Consider the following 15,047-nt stretch of genomic DNA (forward strand, 5'->3'; position numbering starts at 1 on the left):
GGGTGCGTGGCGCCTCTCGTCTGGCTGGCTGCAGACGGAAAAGGTGGTGCAACAGGTGGAGCCCCATATGCCCGCGTATTGGGAAGATAATGCCTCATCCACGGCTGGGGTGGTCCTGTGGGATGCTTTTAAAGCGGTCATGCGGGGCCATTACATCTCTGCAATTAAGGCGTCCCGCAGGGAGGCTAATGCTGCTAGAGAGGCTGTTCTGCTGGAGGTCCGTGGGTTGGAGGAGGAATACTCGGCTACTCCGGGACCGGCAGCCTATGCAGCCCTGGAGGAGGCCAGGAGGCATCTGGCCTTGTTAGATACTGACTTTGCGCATGCCAACCTTAAACATAGAGCGGAGTCACTTTTTGAGAAGGGAGACAAAAAGCTGCTGGCTTTTTTGGGGGCGGACCAGAGGACTTCGGTAAGTGTTCCATGTATTACGTCTAGTACTGGGGAGCTGGTTAGGGATCCGGGGGAAATCTCCCGGGTCTTTATGGATTATTATGCTGATACCTATTCACCCCTGCCTGCGTATGACCTGGCGGAGCTGGAGCGCCTTTTGTCTGGATTGCCGGTTCCGGTCTTGGAGGGTGAGGACAGTACTTGGTTAGAGAATGACATCACACTGAAGGAAATTGAGAAGGCCATCTCGTCCTTTCCCCCCAATAAATCTCCGGGCCCTGATGGTTTCCCGGTGGAATGGTATAGGCAATATTCGGACTCCTTGGCTCCCAGGCTCCAGGCTTTGTATGCTGCTTGTTTTGATCAGGGGACCCTGCCGGGTTCCATGCTCGAGGCGTATGTTGTCCTCCTGCCTAAGCCGGGTAAGGACCACACCCTGTGTTCTTCCTACCGCCCCATTGCGTTGCTAAATGTGGATCTCAAGATACTCACGAAGGTCTTGGCTACTAGACTGGCAGTGGTCTTGCCTTCCCTGGTAGACATTGATCAGACCGGTTTCATGCCAGGCAAGTCCACGGACACCAATCTACGACGATTGTTTACACATTTACAGGTGTCCCATGCCTCCATTGGCACTAGAGTGGTGGTGTCCCTGGACATAGCCAAGGCCTTCGACACAGTGGATTGGGTGTACATGGGGGTGGTGCTGCGGCGCATGGGGTTTGGTCCTAAGTTTCGCAAGTGGATTTCCCTCTTGTATTCTTCCCCTCGTATGGCGTTGAAGATTGGGTAGTCCCTGTCCCCCTTTTTTGTGGTGGGTAGGGGGACTAGGCAGGGCTGTCCTCTTTCGCCCTGTTTTCCCTGATGATAGAACCCTTGGCTATTGCGCTGCGTGCATCTCCAGAGGTGGTTGCGCTGGAAGTGGGCTCCATTAGGGAGTGTCTGGCGCTCTACGCGGATGACATGCTCTTATTTTTGAAGGATCCCAATGCTTCCCTGCGAGCGGTCTTTACTATGCTGGATACTTTTGCAAAATTCTCCGGCCTAAGGGTTAATTGGGATAAATCCACCATGCTCCCTATAGATCCGGGTGCTGTTGCTGCGGCTGATGGTGCACTGCCATTGAAATGGGTTACTGAGTTCACCTACCTGGGAGTCAGGGTGTCGGCGAGGGTGGCGGATTACCTCACTCTTAATCTTCTACCGTTGCTGGATGTCTTTAAACGCAGGGCGGAGGTGTGGCGTGACCTACCTTTGTCGGTTCTGGGGCGCATTAACCTAGTAAAGATGAAACTTCTCCCTGTCTTTCCTTAGGAATTCTCCGGTGTGGGTCCCTCGTTCGTTTTTCCGCCGAGTTCATGGTCTTATAGGTTCCTTTATCTGGGGTAAGTCCCCTCCTAGGATTGGTATGCAGGTGTTGCAGGAGCCTTGGGGTCAGGGGGGACTGGCTTTACCCGATCTTTATAAATATTTTCTAGCCGGGCAGGGAGTGGTGGCACGTCGATGGCTTAAGGGGGACGATGGGGATTCTGCCACGGTGCTGGAGGCGGCTGTTTTGGGCTCCTATGAGAGCCTTCGTCTTCTGTTACATCGGGGGTCCAAGGCTCAATTTCGGCTGACAGGAACGATGCGATCCACCATCAAAGCCTGGGACCATATGCGGGCGCTGGTGGAGCCAGGAGCGACTGGTGTGTCCCCTGCCTCCCCACTATGGTGGAACCCCAAGTTTCCTCATTTTGCCTCGATCCCTGATCCTGCTATCTGGGCGATTAGAGGGGTGAAGTTGCTGGGAGATATTGTCTCCGGTGGAGAGCTGTGCACCTTTGATGCCCTGAAGGCGCATTATGATCTACCGAATCAGTATTTTTTTCGCTATCTTCAACTCCGCCATGCATTTCTGGCACAGTTCGGTTCCCCCCGTGTGGAGATTAAAGCTTCAACTCTGGAAACGGCTGTACAGGCGGCGGATATGCGGAAACCCCTCTCGGAGTTGTATAAAGAATTTTTTGTCACCACTCCGCTAGCTGTACGTAGGTGTAGGGAACGCTGGGTGGAAGTGCCTGACCTGGATGGTGATGACTGGGATGATATGTGGAGCTCCCCCTTCGCCTACCTAGTCTCTGCGAGGGACCGCCTGATTCACTTTAAAGTTCTACATAGGATCTATTACACGCCGGCGAGGCTGGCACGCATTTATCAGACGGCTTCGGCGGAATGCTGGCGTTGCTCGCATTCTCCGGCAGACTTCAGCCATATCTTCTGGCGGTGCCCGGTGGTCAAGGACTATTGGGCGTCTGTGTTAGCTTGCATCGCGGAGGTGGTTAAGATTCCGGTCCCACTTATTCCAAAGATGGGGAAGGATCTGCGAGAATGCGGGGCGTATAGACCGATCTCGTTGATTAATGTAGATACCAAAATTTTGGCCAAAGCACTGGCTATACGGCTGCAGACGATTATCCTGAAACTAATTAAGGCGGATCAGACGGGCTTTATGCCCGGTCGTTGTGCGCAGATGAATGTGCGAAGGCTTTTTGTTAATCTTCAGGCACAGCATGACGTTACTGGGGAGAGAGTTGTGGCCTCTTTGGATACTCAAAAGGCCTTCGACTCAGTTGAATGGCCGGATCTTTTCAGAGTGCTGGAGGCCTATGGGTTTGGCCCTGTCTTTCGGTCTTGGGTGCGATTGTTGTATACGGAACCTCTGGTGAGGGTTAGGGTGAATGGGCAGATTTCTGAGCCCTTCCAGATGCATAGGGGGACCAGACAGGGGTGCCCTTTGTCGCCCCTGCTGTTCGCCCTGGCTATGGAACCCCTAGCTATACGATTTCGGGAGAGTGTAGTTTTCCGAGGATTGAGGGTGGGTCACATGGAGGAGCGTGTTTCCCTATATGCAGACGACATGCTATTGTACCTACAGGACCCGGGACCTTGCTTGAATTACGCCATTCGTGTGATTCAGGAGTTTGGGGAGTATTCTGGTTTTTGCATCAACTGGGATAAGTCCTCCTTGTTCCCCCTGGACGAGGGGGTTGTGGCCCCGGCGGGGTGCCCGATCCCCTTGACCAGTTCCTTTAAGTACCTGGGGATTGTGTTTCAGCTTCCAATCTCCAGGTTTTTGGAAACTAATCTTGTTCCGATAGTGAAGACCTTTAGAGATAGGGTAGAGCGGTGGCGGTCGCTCCCCCTTTCGCTGCTGGGCAGAGTTAACCTTTTTAAAATGATCTTTTTGCCCAAATTTTTGTATGTCCTATCGAACTCTCCGGTCTACATTCCCAGAGGGGTGTTCCGGACAATCGATGCTGTCCTTACCACTCTGCTGTGGCCTTGAATACCTACATCAGCTGTTCTATCAAGGTAGGTTGGTGTCCTTCACGCAGTTGAGGGAAAGCTTCAGGATCCCCAGGACTTGGCGCTTCTGGTATTTGCAACTCCAACATGCGGTGCGGGTGCAGTTCGGGGGGGGGGGGGGCGGGGGGGAGGTTGTGTTGACTAACCCCTCTCTTGAAACTATGCTGCTGGATGCGGAGCCGCTGAAACGGATCTCTAGGTATTATGGGGTGCTGGGTCCTGGGGAAGTGGATAGGGCCAGGGCTAGGTGGCTGACCTTTATACCGGACTTGACTGAAGAACGCTGGGAGGAAGTGTTGGAGACTTATCTTGGTACGGTTATCTCCTCAACCGACAAGATGATACAGTTGAGATATTTACATCAGACCTACTATACCCTGGCCCGCCTGTTCTCTATGCGTAAGAGGGATTCTGATGTGTGCCACAAATGTTCGGGGGGACGGGGATCGCTTCTGCATATGGTTTGGGACTGCCCTACGGTGCGGCCCTTGTGGTCTCAGGTCACGAAATTTATAGAGGAACACTTTGGGCTCCTGAATATATGCTCTCCCCTGGTGTGTCTCCTGGGGGTGGGGGAGGTGGAGGGCTTGGATGTGGCCAACAGGCTATTCCTCCGCATCCTTTTCTTTTGTGTGCGGAAGTTAATTGCCAGGCGGTGGATTTATACTGAGGTATTGACACTCGAGATGTGGATACGAGTAGTGAATGCCGACATTGTGTTGTACAGGATGACGTACGAGGCTAGGGGGTCCCCTAAGAAATTTAGGAAGGTATGGCATCGCTGGGTGGACTCCACTGCTACCTTGGTGGATTCGCCCGCTGACTAATTAGGTGGATCTGGGTCTAAGGGGGGGTGACTGGGGCTCTGGCCATTCCCCCAGACGGGGCTTATTGGGCTACTGCTAGGCCCTGCTATGGTTTGAGGTTTACTGCAGGGGGGGTTCTCTGGGTTGGTCACCTGAGGGGAAAGGAAGGGGGTTGGGCGGTGTTTTGCCCGGCTGGCCGCCTCACGTGCTCTTCCTTCGGGGGTGCTGGTGGGGTGGCCGGGTTCTTGGTTTGGTTCAGGGGGGGTGCGCAGGGTTGTTGTTGTTTTTTAGTAACTTTAATACTGGGGTCCAGCTGATCGCATGGTCCGAGGGATATTGCCGCTCATTGTCTGGGGGGTGGTTTTTCATTCTTTATGTTCTGGATTGTGTGACTGTTTTAAAATATACATATAAAACCCGCGCCCTTATAGCAGCGAACTCATACAGCTGGATGTATACAAAAATTGATAAGAAAGGAGTCGCGCTTAGTAGAACAGTCAATAAATCCCATAGAAGAAAAACAGCAATGACTGGGAATCACATCACAGCCACATTCAGCCTTGATGGGTATACAGTTCATGAGAATGCGGGGTTATATCACCCAGGTGTATGTTGCAGACAGACGCTTGTGAGAACCTTCACCACATATAGCCTCTTACCAGAGAGAGACGGGGCATACACGGTAAGTAGTTAGAGGACTACTTCGCCTGTATCCAGCAAGTCAGCTCCGGTACGTATCCAATCATCCGGTGTTCACCAATGTAAAGGATGTGCTGGCACTTTAAGGACACGCTCTCAGAGTGTAATGTGGAAAAAGACAAAAGCGGCCCATAGCGTGATACTGTCTAGATATTTATTTGGTAAAAAAAGGTATTGCACTCACCCAAATACAATAGCATCAAGCCTCTAGCCACATCATGGGCAGTGGAACGGTGTAGGGTACTTCCGAGTTCCGGGTATGACGGAGTGACGCTCGTTCCGCTCCTCCCCGAAGCTTTTCGTCGGATGGACGTTCTCAAGGGGGCCCTTGAGAACGTCCATCCGACGAAAAGCTTCGGGGAGGAGCGGAACGAGCGTCACTCCGTCATACCCGGAACTCGGAAGTACCCTACACCGTTCCACTGCCCATGATGTGGCTAGAGGCTTGATGCTATTGTATTTGGGTGAGTGCAATACCTTTTTTTACCAAATAAATATCTAGACAGTATCACGCTATGGGCCGCTTTTGTCTTTTTCCACATTACACTCTGAGAGCGGGTCCTTAAAGTGCCAGCACATCCTTTACATTGGTGAACACCGGATGATTGGATACGTACCGGAGCTGACTTGCTGGATACAGGCGAAGTAGTCCTCTAACTACTTACCGTGTATGCCCCGTCTCTCTCTGGTAAGAGGCTATATGTGGTGAAGGTTCTCACAAGCGTCTGTCTGCAACATACACCTGGGTGATATAACCCCGCATTCTCATGAACTGTATACCCATCAAGGCTGAATGTGGCTGTGATGTGATTCCCAGTCATTGCTGTTTTTCTTCTATGGGATTTATTGTGTGACTGTTTTGCCATATGCCCCTTGGAGGATGTGGAGGGCTGTTTATACTGTATTGTATTATGTTGAACTGTGTGTTTATGCTGGACTTCAATAAAAAAATCTTTTTTTTTTTTTTTTTGAAAAAAAGATTCCGGTCCCCAATTCCATAGAGGTCTGTCTCTTGGGGTTGGTGGGTGGCTTGGCCCCTGCGAGGGCCGTTCGTACTCTGGTCAGTCTGCTTCTTTTCTATGCTTGCAAGGCCCTGCTCCTACACTGGAAAAGCCCCTTGGCTCCCACAATCCTCTTTTGGAAGGGTCTGGTTAATAAGGTGACTCCGCTCTATAAGGCTACGTATCTCAGTCGGGGGTGTCCTCACAAATCTGATAAGGTATGGAAGATATGGATAGAATCCCCGGCCTCGACCGCCGTTGAGCAGCCTTAGAGTTTTTATGTGGTGCTGCCCTGGGTTATCTGGGGGGGGGGGGGGGTGGTAATGACTGTTGAAGATATTCTCCTGCTCATGATGTGCTTGCTGAACAATTGTTTTCATATGCTTAGAAGTTTCTCCGATATCTGAATAGGACAGGAGGTCGCTGATTACTGTTTACGTGCTGGACTAGTTTCTTTGTCCTATGACCTTGTTCCTTCTTTTGCGGGGACAGAATTGAGGGGTATCTATATTACTGCTGGAGGCTTCTGTCTCTGTGATGGACCTACTGGGTGGAGCCTGGGGGGGTGGATGGGGGGGTTTGACCTGTTGTCAATTGTTTAGGAGTGTTGCCCTGCGTGGCATTGTGTTGTACTAGTCTGTTTTTTTTTGTGCAAAACTTTAACACAAATTTTCAAAAAAAAAAAAAGCCTTCTGTACCAACTGATATGTGGAATACCCCTTTAAGTTATTCTCCAACAGCAGCACAATACACTATTTTAAGTTGTGTATGTCACAAATTAGCCCCCTTCACACTAGTGCGACTTCTGAGTCGTTCAAAATTCAATCACATGAGAAGGGAAATCACATTGTTTTTAATGTTGCTCTGTGATTTCAGCCCCATAGACATCTATGTTAACTCACAGACGTCACATCAGCATTCGATAAGAGATTACTATGTGATTTTTTTCTTTTTTTCGTTAACCCTCACCTCTCTTTCCAGGTCATCCTCGCTGCCTCCTCCCAAGCATTTTCCATTCACACCTGAGCATAGCAGAAACATGGATTGCCATTCCGATTTTTTTTTTTTGCATATCTTTTCAAATGTAAACGCTTGTCGTTCACTTCGCACAACAAATGTATGTCCCAAAGTAGCTCAAGAGCTTTTTCGTTTTTGTTAGTCCACTTTTTGGCCAATTGCATCGCATCTTGCTCATAATCACGCTATAAAACACGTGACTGCTAACTGTTGCTGGGGTGTCATCAATAATTAGACTGCATTCACATCTTCACGTTTCTGAACTGGCAGCAACTCGCAAAGAAATCGCACACTTTGCCGTTTTTTAGAAATGCGCTGCATTTGCACTGGAGTTGCACCAAACTAGTACAGGAACCTGTTCCACTCTAGATAAAGTGCAGTATTAACGAAAAAATCATCTGAACAACAGAACAAAAAAGTAGCCTTGTGAACTGAGCCCCAAGAGTGTGAACTGAAACCAGCATATTGCAGGTGGAAATCAGAATAGTCCCCAAACTCATTGTCTGGTGCCAAGTCACCTGAATCAGGAGTGTGCCCTTAGCTAAGCAATGCAGGAGTCCATTAATAAACAGGCACTCCTGACATCTATGCATGCGAAGCTCACAAATGCTCTAGTAAGCAGCTGTGAGTTCAAATCAACCCTCTCACATCAGTGTTTTAATAGATGTTCCAATGACGGTCTCAAAGAAACTGTCATCATGGAGTTTATTTCCCAGACAATTACAGTGTTAAACAGTCTCCTGTAATAAGATAGGATAATCAATGTGGTTATATTGATCAAAATAAACAAGAATAGAAGAAAAGAGTTGGCCACAGCACCCATCAGTGTCGCAGAAGGATTGTGTCCCTCCCACAACAGCTGGAGGCGCTATGTACAGCACTGGATGTTCCAGCTAGTGACCATTCCTCCGACAGACTAGGAATGGCCCCGACATACACACTTCACACAACCTCATTTTTCAGTCTGTAGTGTACATTGTGGCACAGGACCAGCTCATGACTCACTTGTTACTCTGCTCCCCAGTCCTGTAGAGAAAGGCGTTTAGTGTTGCTCTCAGGTCTTCGCTGATTTTCTCCTGAAAACAAAGTAGAGGAGACATTTGTCCAATCACATCTGTCTATATTTAGCAGGTATCCTGCAATTCACTCATGTGGGATCACCAGGACTGTGTCTAAAAATATAGGCACTGTAACCCTGTCTGAAGTGCCTACCCACACTGTGGTTGTCTGTTCTTTTTCTATAGTATACCTTCTTTCAGAGTTCATTCTTTTTCTTATGTGAAGCTATGCCGAATCATTAAGCCCATTTAAAATGCATCAGGGCACATAAAATTTTTGCGCAACAATTAAAATTTGCAATTTTGTAGTAGCTGTGGTTTAGAATGGCTTAGCTTGGATGGCCTGGAAGAGTAGTCATAAGGATCCATAGGGGTTTAAATTATTGGAATCTCAAATAATCTAAGTAGGCTTTTCTGTTAGAAAACGGAAAACCTATAGGAAAAAAATTATATGATTTTGTCAATTTTAGCACAGCTATCCAGTAACTAGCCTCCTATGTTAGCAGTGAAGAAGGGTATGTTAACCCTCTGAGTCTATCAGGCGTGTGTGATATCGGATCTCTCGGAGGTTTAAGTCAACAGCCTGCACCAAGACAGAGCTTTATCTTATATCAAGGTGCTTGCTTTTTGAAAGAAATAGAAGAATTCAATCATATTTCATATTTATCTGAAAAATACATGAAATTCTAGTACTGGACAGAACTACTACAATAATATATAAAAACAATATGAATTCCTTAACTAATTTACTGAATTTCTGCACGCATGATTTCTAAAATGCAATCTGTTTATCTAGGTCATGACAAATCATATTTAGGAAAACTGGATGACAAAGTAATTACATACCGTTGCTCTCTTCCTCAAGAAAGCATCTGCTTCATCCACAAAAAGCAAAAGGCTGTAAAAAGAAAGACAGGAATCACCCAAAGAATCCTAAGCATTAGGTTTCATATCAAGCCAGGAATGCCAACAAATACACAACACTATGGAGCCAACCAGCCCAATCTAAGAGCCAAAAGACAATTTTAATGATAACTGTATGAGGCAAATACCTGCAATTATAATATTCATTTTTTTACACTTTTTTGCACATATTCATGCAGACCAAGCTACCTAGCATAACACTACCTGAGAGTGCTTAGAATAGTCAACTTTTATTTATATGGCTTGATCACCTATGGGAGCAGCCGGCTGAACCTCAAGATCATTTCTTAGGCGAACCAACGGAAACAGTAAGCCAGTGAAACGCCACCGAGCGGCGGGAGGGGGGTGGGCGATGGGTTGACGTCCTCTCCCACCACTTCAAAAACCTTTCCAGCAGCTCATGAGCCACTCGGACTGGTTTCAATCGAAACCGGGCCTACCACAGAAAAAAAATAAAAAAAATGCCAGGGTTTTGGCTGATCACTTCAGCCATAATCCTGATAAACCAATTGCAAACCACAACATATATATACCTATTGCTGTCGGCAAGTGGTTAGTGTTAGTTGGAGCTAGTCTGTTTGTAGCCTATAGTCCATGTAAAGTGGAACTAAAGTTCTGCTGTTATTCAATGAGTGTAGGAAGGTTTTTTTTTTTTTTTTTTGCAGAACAAACATGTTTTCTGCAATAAAATCCACCTACCTACCATCAGCGATCCCCCATATGTGAACTGAGCCGGTCATGCATAGCTCAGCTTACAGCGACTGGTCCAACCCCTGTATGCTGGAATGGTGGCTTCCTCCGATGTCATCCCGCTCTGGTAAATGAAGATGGGAAAAAACCTGCACGCAGGAGAAGGTGCCAGCGCCGGCAAAGGACAGGACCGTTGGAGGAAATGCGAGTATTTGCTGCCTTCAGTTCAGCTTTAAGACTACATGTCTACCCAAGACTGCGGTGTTTAAAAGGGGACAATGCTGCTGCACACACAACAAACAGCATTGTCACCCGGTTAAAATAAGTGAAAAAATCAATGGGTCTACTGGCGGGATCAACAAGTATTAAAACAGGAGGACTATCTGCAGGCTTCTCTACAGCCGTTCAAGGTCCAGAATTTAAAAATGCTCAGTTAGGAGAGCTCTGAGAGCTGACTGGAGGATAGGGACCCCTTCACACAGCATACAGGATGTGGGGGTGGCAATCATTTGAACGTTCCCTCACGTCACCTTTTTTCTCTTGGTGCCAGAAGTGATTTATGCTGATAGAGGAATAAAGTAGCAGACAGAAATGTCACTTCATGCTCTTAATTGAGAAAAAACACAAAACTGTAAAAGGGAAATGTTTTGTTCATATTTCATGTCTGAGGTTTATAACCACTTTAACGCTAGTGAGACTACATCATATCTGATTAACTATAATTTTTGACTGTTCATTGTTCCACTTTAAAAGTCCCATTTAAAAACCGACACAAAAACATTTCTGCAATTGCTTTCATTAAACCCAAACAACCTCTTCTGATGGCCTTCAGGATCCCTCCATCACACTTTCACTAGGGGTTAGGCTTAAACTTTGGAGACAAGCCAAATATCCCAGCTTCAGAAAATAATTTGTGTACAGCTCATATCCCAAGGTCTAAGCCACCCAGTCACTACAAACAGTAGAAAGGTTTCCGATTGGGCCAGAAACACAAGACAGGTGCTCCCCCTTTCCTATGAGTGGCACGGCCACTTTACTTCCTCCGTGCAGTAATGCCTGTGAAACTGCAGTTGGGCTAAAGTCAAAATCCACTAAGTTTATCTTATTATTGTCATCAAGGATTTTTGACGCCTTGTAAACCTCTAATATTTCTACAGGTAAGATATCAGTATCCTGTAACCTGATTCCATCATTAAACAACATAGCTGATTCTCTTAAATTTCCCAAACTATTATTGCCAGTGCTTACCATACACTAATGGGAGTATTGTTGTGTCTCTGCCCATCCTACCAGAGCATCATCATCAAAATGCAGGAAAGACACCTTCTCCTGGCTAATGGAAGCAGAGATTCAGCCCCCCCCGTTCTCGACTCAGACCATTTCAGCTGCGGCAATTTGAAGAGGTGTGACCACCCAATAGTACTTATACACAGTATATTTTTTCATATTTATCCACACGTATCACAGCTACAAGGAACCAGGCACAGGGATTATTATGTGGTCAGTTAAGATGCAAATCAGTGTGTAGAATAATTCCCAATCTTATCACTCACTCTCTTCACTTTCTCTTGGTTACTCACCCGCGCTTGCTAGTGCTTGCCCAGTCAAACACTTTGTGCATTGCAGTAACTCCATCTCGCCCCATGGGGGCGACGTCACCACCAGTCATGATGGCGTAATCCATGCCAGAATGGGTGGCTAATTTCTACAGGGAAACGAAAAAAAAAAAAGAACATCAATCAAAATAGAATTTCTCGATACATTGAAGGCAAGAAGTTCAAATTAATATAAACTTTTGGTTTGCAATGCTCCATATACTCCAGACACTGAACCACCATAACAGAAAGGCTTCCGATCTCAGGAGACATTCATTTCTCACTGGCGGCTCTATCAATGATCTTGTTAAACATTCTCTAACGCCCACAAGGGAACACGCTCATAAATCTCTCTTTTGGGAAGAGAGGGTTGGGGGGGAGGGGGGGGGGGGGCTATCAAACCCATCAACCAGAGTGCTGTGTCTACGTGTCACATAAATATAGTCCATTTCTCAATTAGAAAGACGACCACACAGGGTAGCAACACAGCTCACATTGTCAGCCCACAAATCAATAGGCACGATTTCTGCACCACGCTGTACTGTAAACTGATCACTGTGCAAATTACACAGTGCAGGAGCTGGGCAGGCAAAACCAGACAGGCAATTACATTAACCTCTTTACAGATGAAAAGACAAGAAGTCTTAAAAAGCTGATATGGGGTTTTGAAAAGCCTTCTCATGAAATAGAATGCAGTGAAGGAGAAGGGTATGGATAGCAGACTGTGTACTTTGTACAGTAAAGGGAACAGTCAGGGGTGGACATATAAAGCTGAATAGCTGTTTGTACAGTATATTAGAAATAAATGTACCTGCAAAAATGTATATTTTGAGGTAGCACAGTGGGCTTAGTGGTTAGCACTTCTGCTTAGCAGCACTGGGGTCATCCGTTCAAATCCCAACCATGGCACTACCTGTCTGGAGGTTACATGTTCTCCCAGTGTGGCTTTCTTTGGGGTACTCCGGTTTCCTCCCACAATCCAAAGACATGTTGGTAGGGTAATTGGCTTCCATCTAAATTGGCCCTAGTATGTGTCTGTATAAATGTGAGTAAAGGACTTTAGACCTTAAATTGTAAGCTGCTTGAAGGATTATAACTGATGTGAATGTGTAATAAATATGTAAAGTGCTGTGTAAATTGTCAGTGCCATATACGTACCTGTAATAAATAAATAAAACAAATTTGCCACCTTATTAACTTCAATACGACTCTTCAGTTTGAAAGTCAGAGGTCCCAGCTGCTGCCCTATCAAAAGCCTGACCCAACACATTTGTCTCAAAGCTGCTTTATGCGTGTGTTTAGGTAGATGACAAGTCACCATCTATCTAGGTTTAAGGGACCTCTGACCCCTGTCTCTTAGGCTTCATGTATATGGCTGTATAGGGACCATACAGCATTTAGAGCCTGCATAATAACAATCCCAGGACCTGCAACTGCCTTGTACAGCCACCCATTGAGATGAATTAGAAGTTACGGCTGTACATGGTTATGCACCTGGGGGTGCGTCAGGCACTTGCATTTATATATCAGCTTATGGAGCATGTATTCATGCTTGTTGAGAGGGCTTGATGCAACCCCTGGCATATAACCGGATCTTCTAATTCAGGTGATTATGCAGGGTCTGTGTGGTACAGCCCCTGTGCAGCTGTGTGCATGAAAATTTAGGCTGAAGAGTGAGACTAAAGCCAATTAAAAAAAAAAAAAAAAAAAAAAAGGAGGTGGCAACTGTTAACCTTTCATAAATAAGCCTTTGCAATTAATATTTAGAAACCCAGCTAGTTCAACATTAAAAATCAAAATGGCAGGTCCCTCCATAGAAGAGGCAATATACCAACCTCTGCGGTGACCTGCATCTTCCCTTGATTCCAGCACGGTAGCATCTGTAAGACTCTACGTCAGAGAAACACCACCCTTGTTGCATTCTGTGGTTTCTTCCTCCAAACGCTACCCCACATCAGGACACAAAGCAGTGATGTAGGGGTCAGAAGATAGAACCACAGCACCAGGGGACACAGGCATCTGACACTCCTGGAAGTGTTGAATGCTGAAGATTGGTAGAGGCTGCATGGCTGGAACTGGAGGAAGGTAGGCGACACAGGCCGGGCTGGTATAATCAATCTTCTATTGCAGAGACCTGCCATTCATATTTATTTGTAGAACTGACAGGATCCTTTTAAGACTAAATGTTGAAATTCTTGCAGATGTCTGAATATAACTGGTTCTTTTTAGTGAAGTTTTGAAATGCCAGAAAAATTTAAAGAAAATGCCATTGTAAATGTTACTGGTGTGCAAACCTGTAAACATTTATGAATGATGGGCTGTGTTACTCAACGAGCTTACTTACAGTGTGTCTTTTTAGAACACCACCTGAGGCATTTGCCATAAAATGAAATAAAAACCCAGCAGGGAGAGTGGAATCCCCAACTACCTCCGAACTCCGAGATCGCCCACTAATTCTCTGAGAGATTATGAACTGTGGGCTGGTTTCTACCATAATCAACCAAAAGCTATCAAAATATCATGTTTGAGGGCATTGCCTCAGATTCAACTAAGGCCCAGACTGGGTTAGAACCATTACCTTGGCAAATAGTGTTTTTCCAGTCCCTGGAGGACCATACATTAAAATATTCCTGTAAAGACCTTTGTTCTTCTTCGTATTCCTTGTGGCAATGGCAATGTCCCTCACCCGTTCCTCTAGTTTTGGCTGAAACAAAGAGAAACAACAGTTTAGACCACAATTTTAAAACTTTGTTCACTGGATACCACCAGTACAGGTACAAAAACGAATATTGTTCCAAAAGGAGGAGATGCAGAAATCAGTTATAACTTAAAACCCACTTTTAACATGCAGTCTTGTGTCACACTGTGCTCAACACACCACTAAATCACGCTGACTCGGATCTCCCTTTGGTCCCAGACCCCACATCCCTTGTTGTTTCATATACCTATAAACTTATAAGCCAACCTGCTAAATCTTTAGTACCTCCGTATCTACTTAAACGGGAGAGGGATCTGAGTAGGGAATCCTCAGCAGAACAACGGGACCAGATTATGTACTTTGCTCACTACTCCGTCATTACAAGCAAATACCAGGAGCTGGGGTATAAAATGCTCACCCACTAGTATAGGGTCCCAACCCTGTTGGGGGAAGCTCTACTCAGAAGCAACAAATATTTGCTGGTGTTGCAAGAGGAGGATACTATCCCCCATGTTTTCTGGTTGTGTAGCAAGCTGACCAACTTTTGTTTACAAGTCAAGGGGACTGTCAAACAGCTGACAGTCGTTGACCTAGGGGATGACCCAGCCAGATACCGCCTACACCACTATGACCTCTCTAGGAGACACTATAAAAATTCAGTTTTGGGACTTTAGATGAGACACCACGAGCACTGCTCAGCGTCTCCATCCCTGTATATAACAAAACTGAAGAGAATAAGGGGATTAAAGAATGTGTGTGTGTGTGTGTGTGTGTGTGTGTGTGTGTGTGTAAACCAACCGGCCCTTAGTTTGCTATAC

General features: G+C 46.4%; 1 protein-coding gene across 1 annotated transcript in view; it reads right to left on the reverse strand.

The window, feature by feature from the left end:
* The window catches only part of ATAD3A (ATPase family AAA domain containing 3A), a 168,499-nt gene that overhangs the window by 84,424 nt on the left and 69,028 nt on the right, over positions 1-15,047 (reverse strand). The window contains exons 10-13 of the mRNA XM_082273194.1: positions 14,110-14,235; positions 11,517-11,641; positions 9,169-9,220; positions 8,270-8,340 (exon numbers count right to left, since the gene is read on the reverse strand). Coding sequence (XP_082129320.1) covers positions 8,270-8,340; positions 9,169-9,220; positions 11,517-11,641; positions 14,110-14,235 — 374 coding nt within the window. The remainder of the gene's footprint in view (positions 1-8,269; positions 8,341-9,168; positions 9,221-11,516; positions 11,642-14,109; positions 14,236-15,047) is intronic.

This window comes from Pelophylax lessonae (genome assembly GCF_965119305.1).
Source record: "Pelophylax lessonae genome assembly, chromosome: 12".
NCBI lineage: Eukaryota > Metazoa > Chordata > Amphibia > Anura > Ranidae > Pelophylax > Pelophylax lessonae.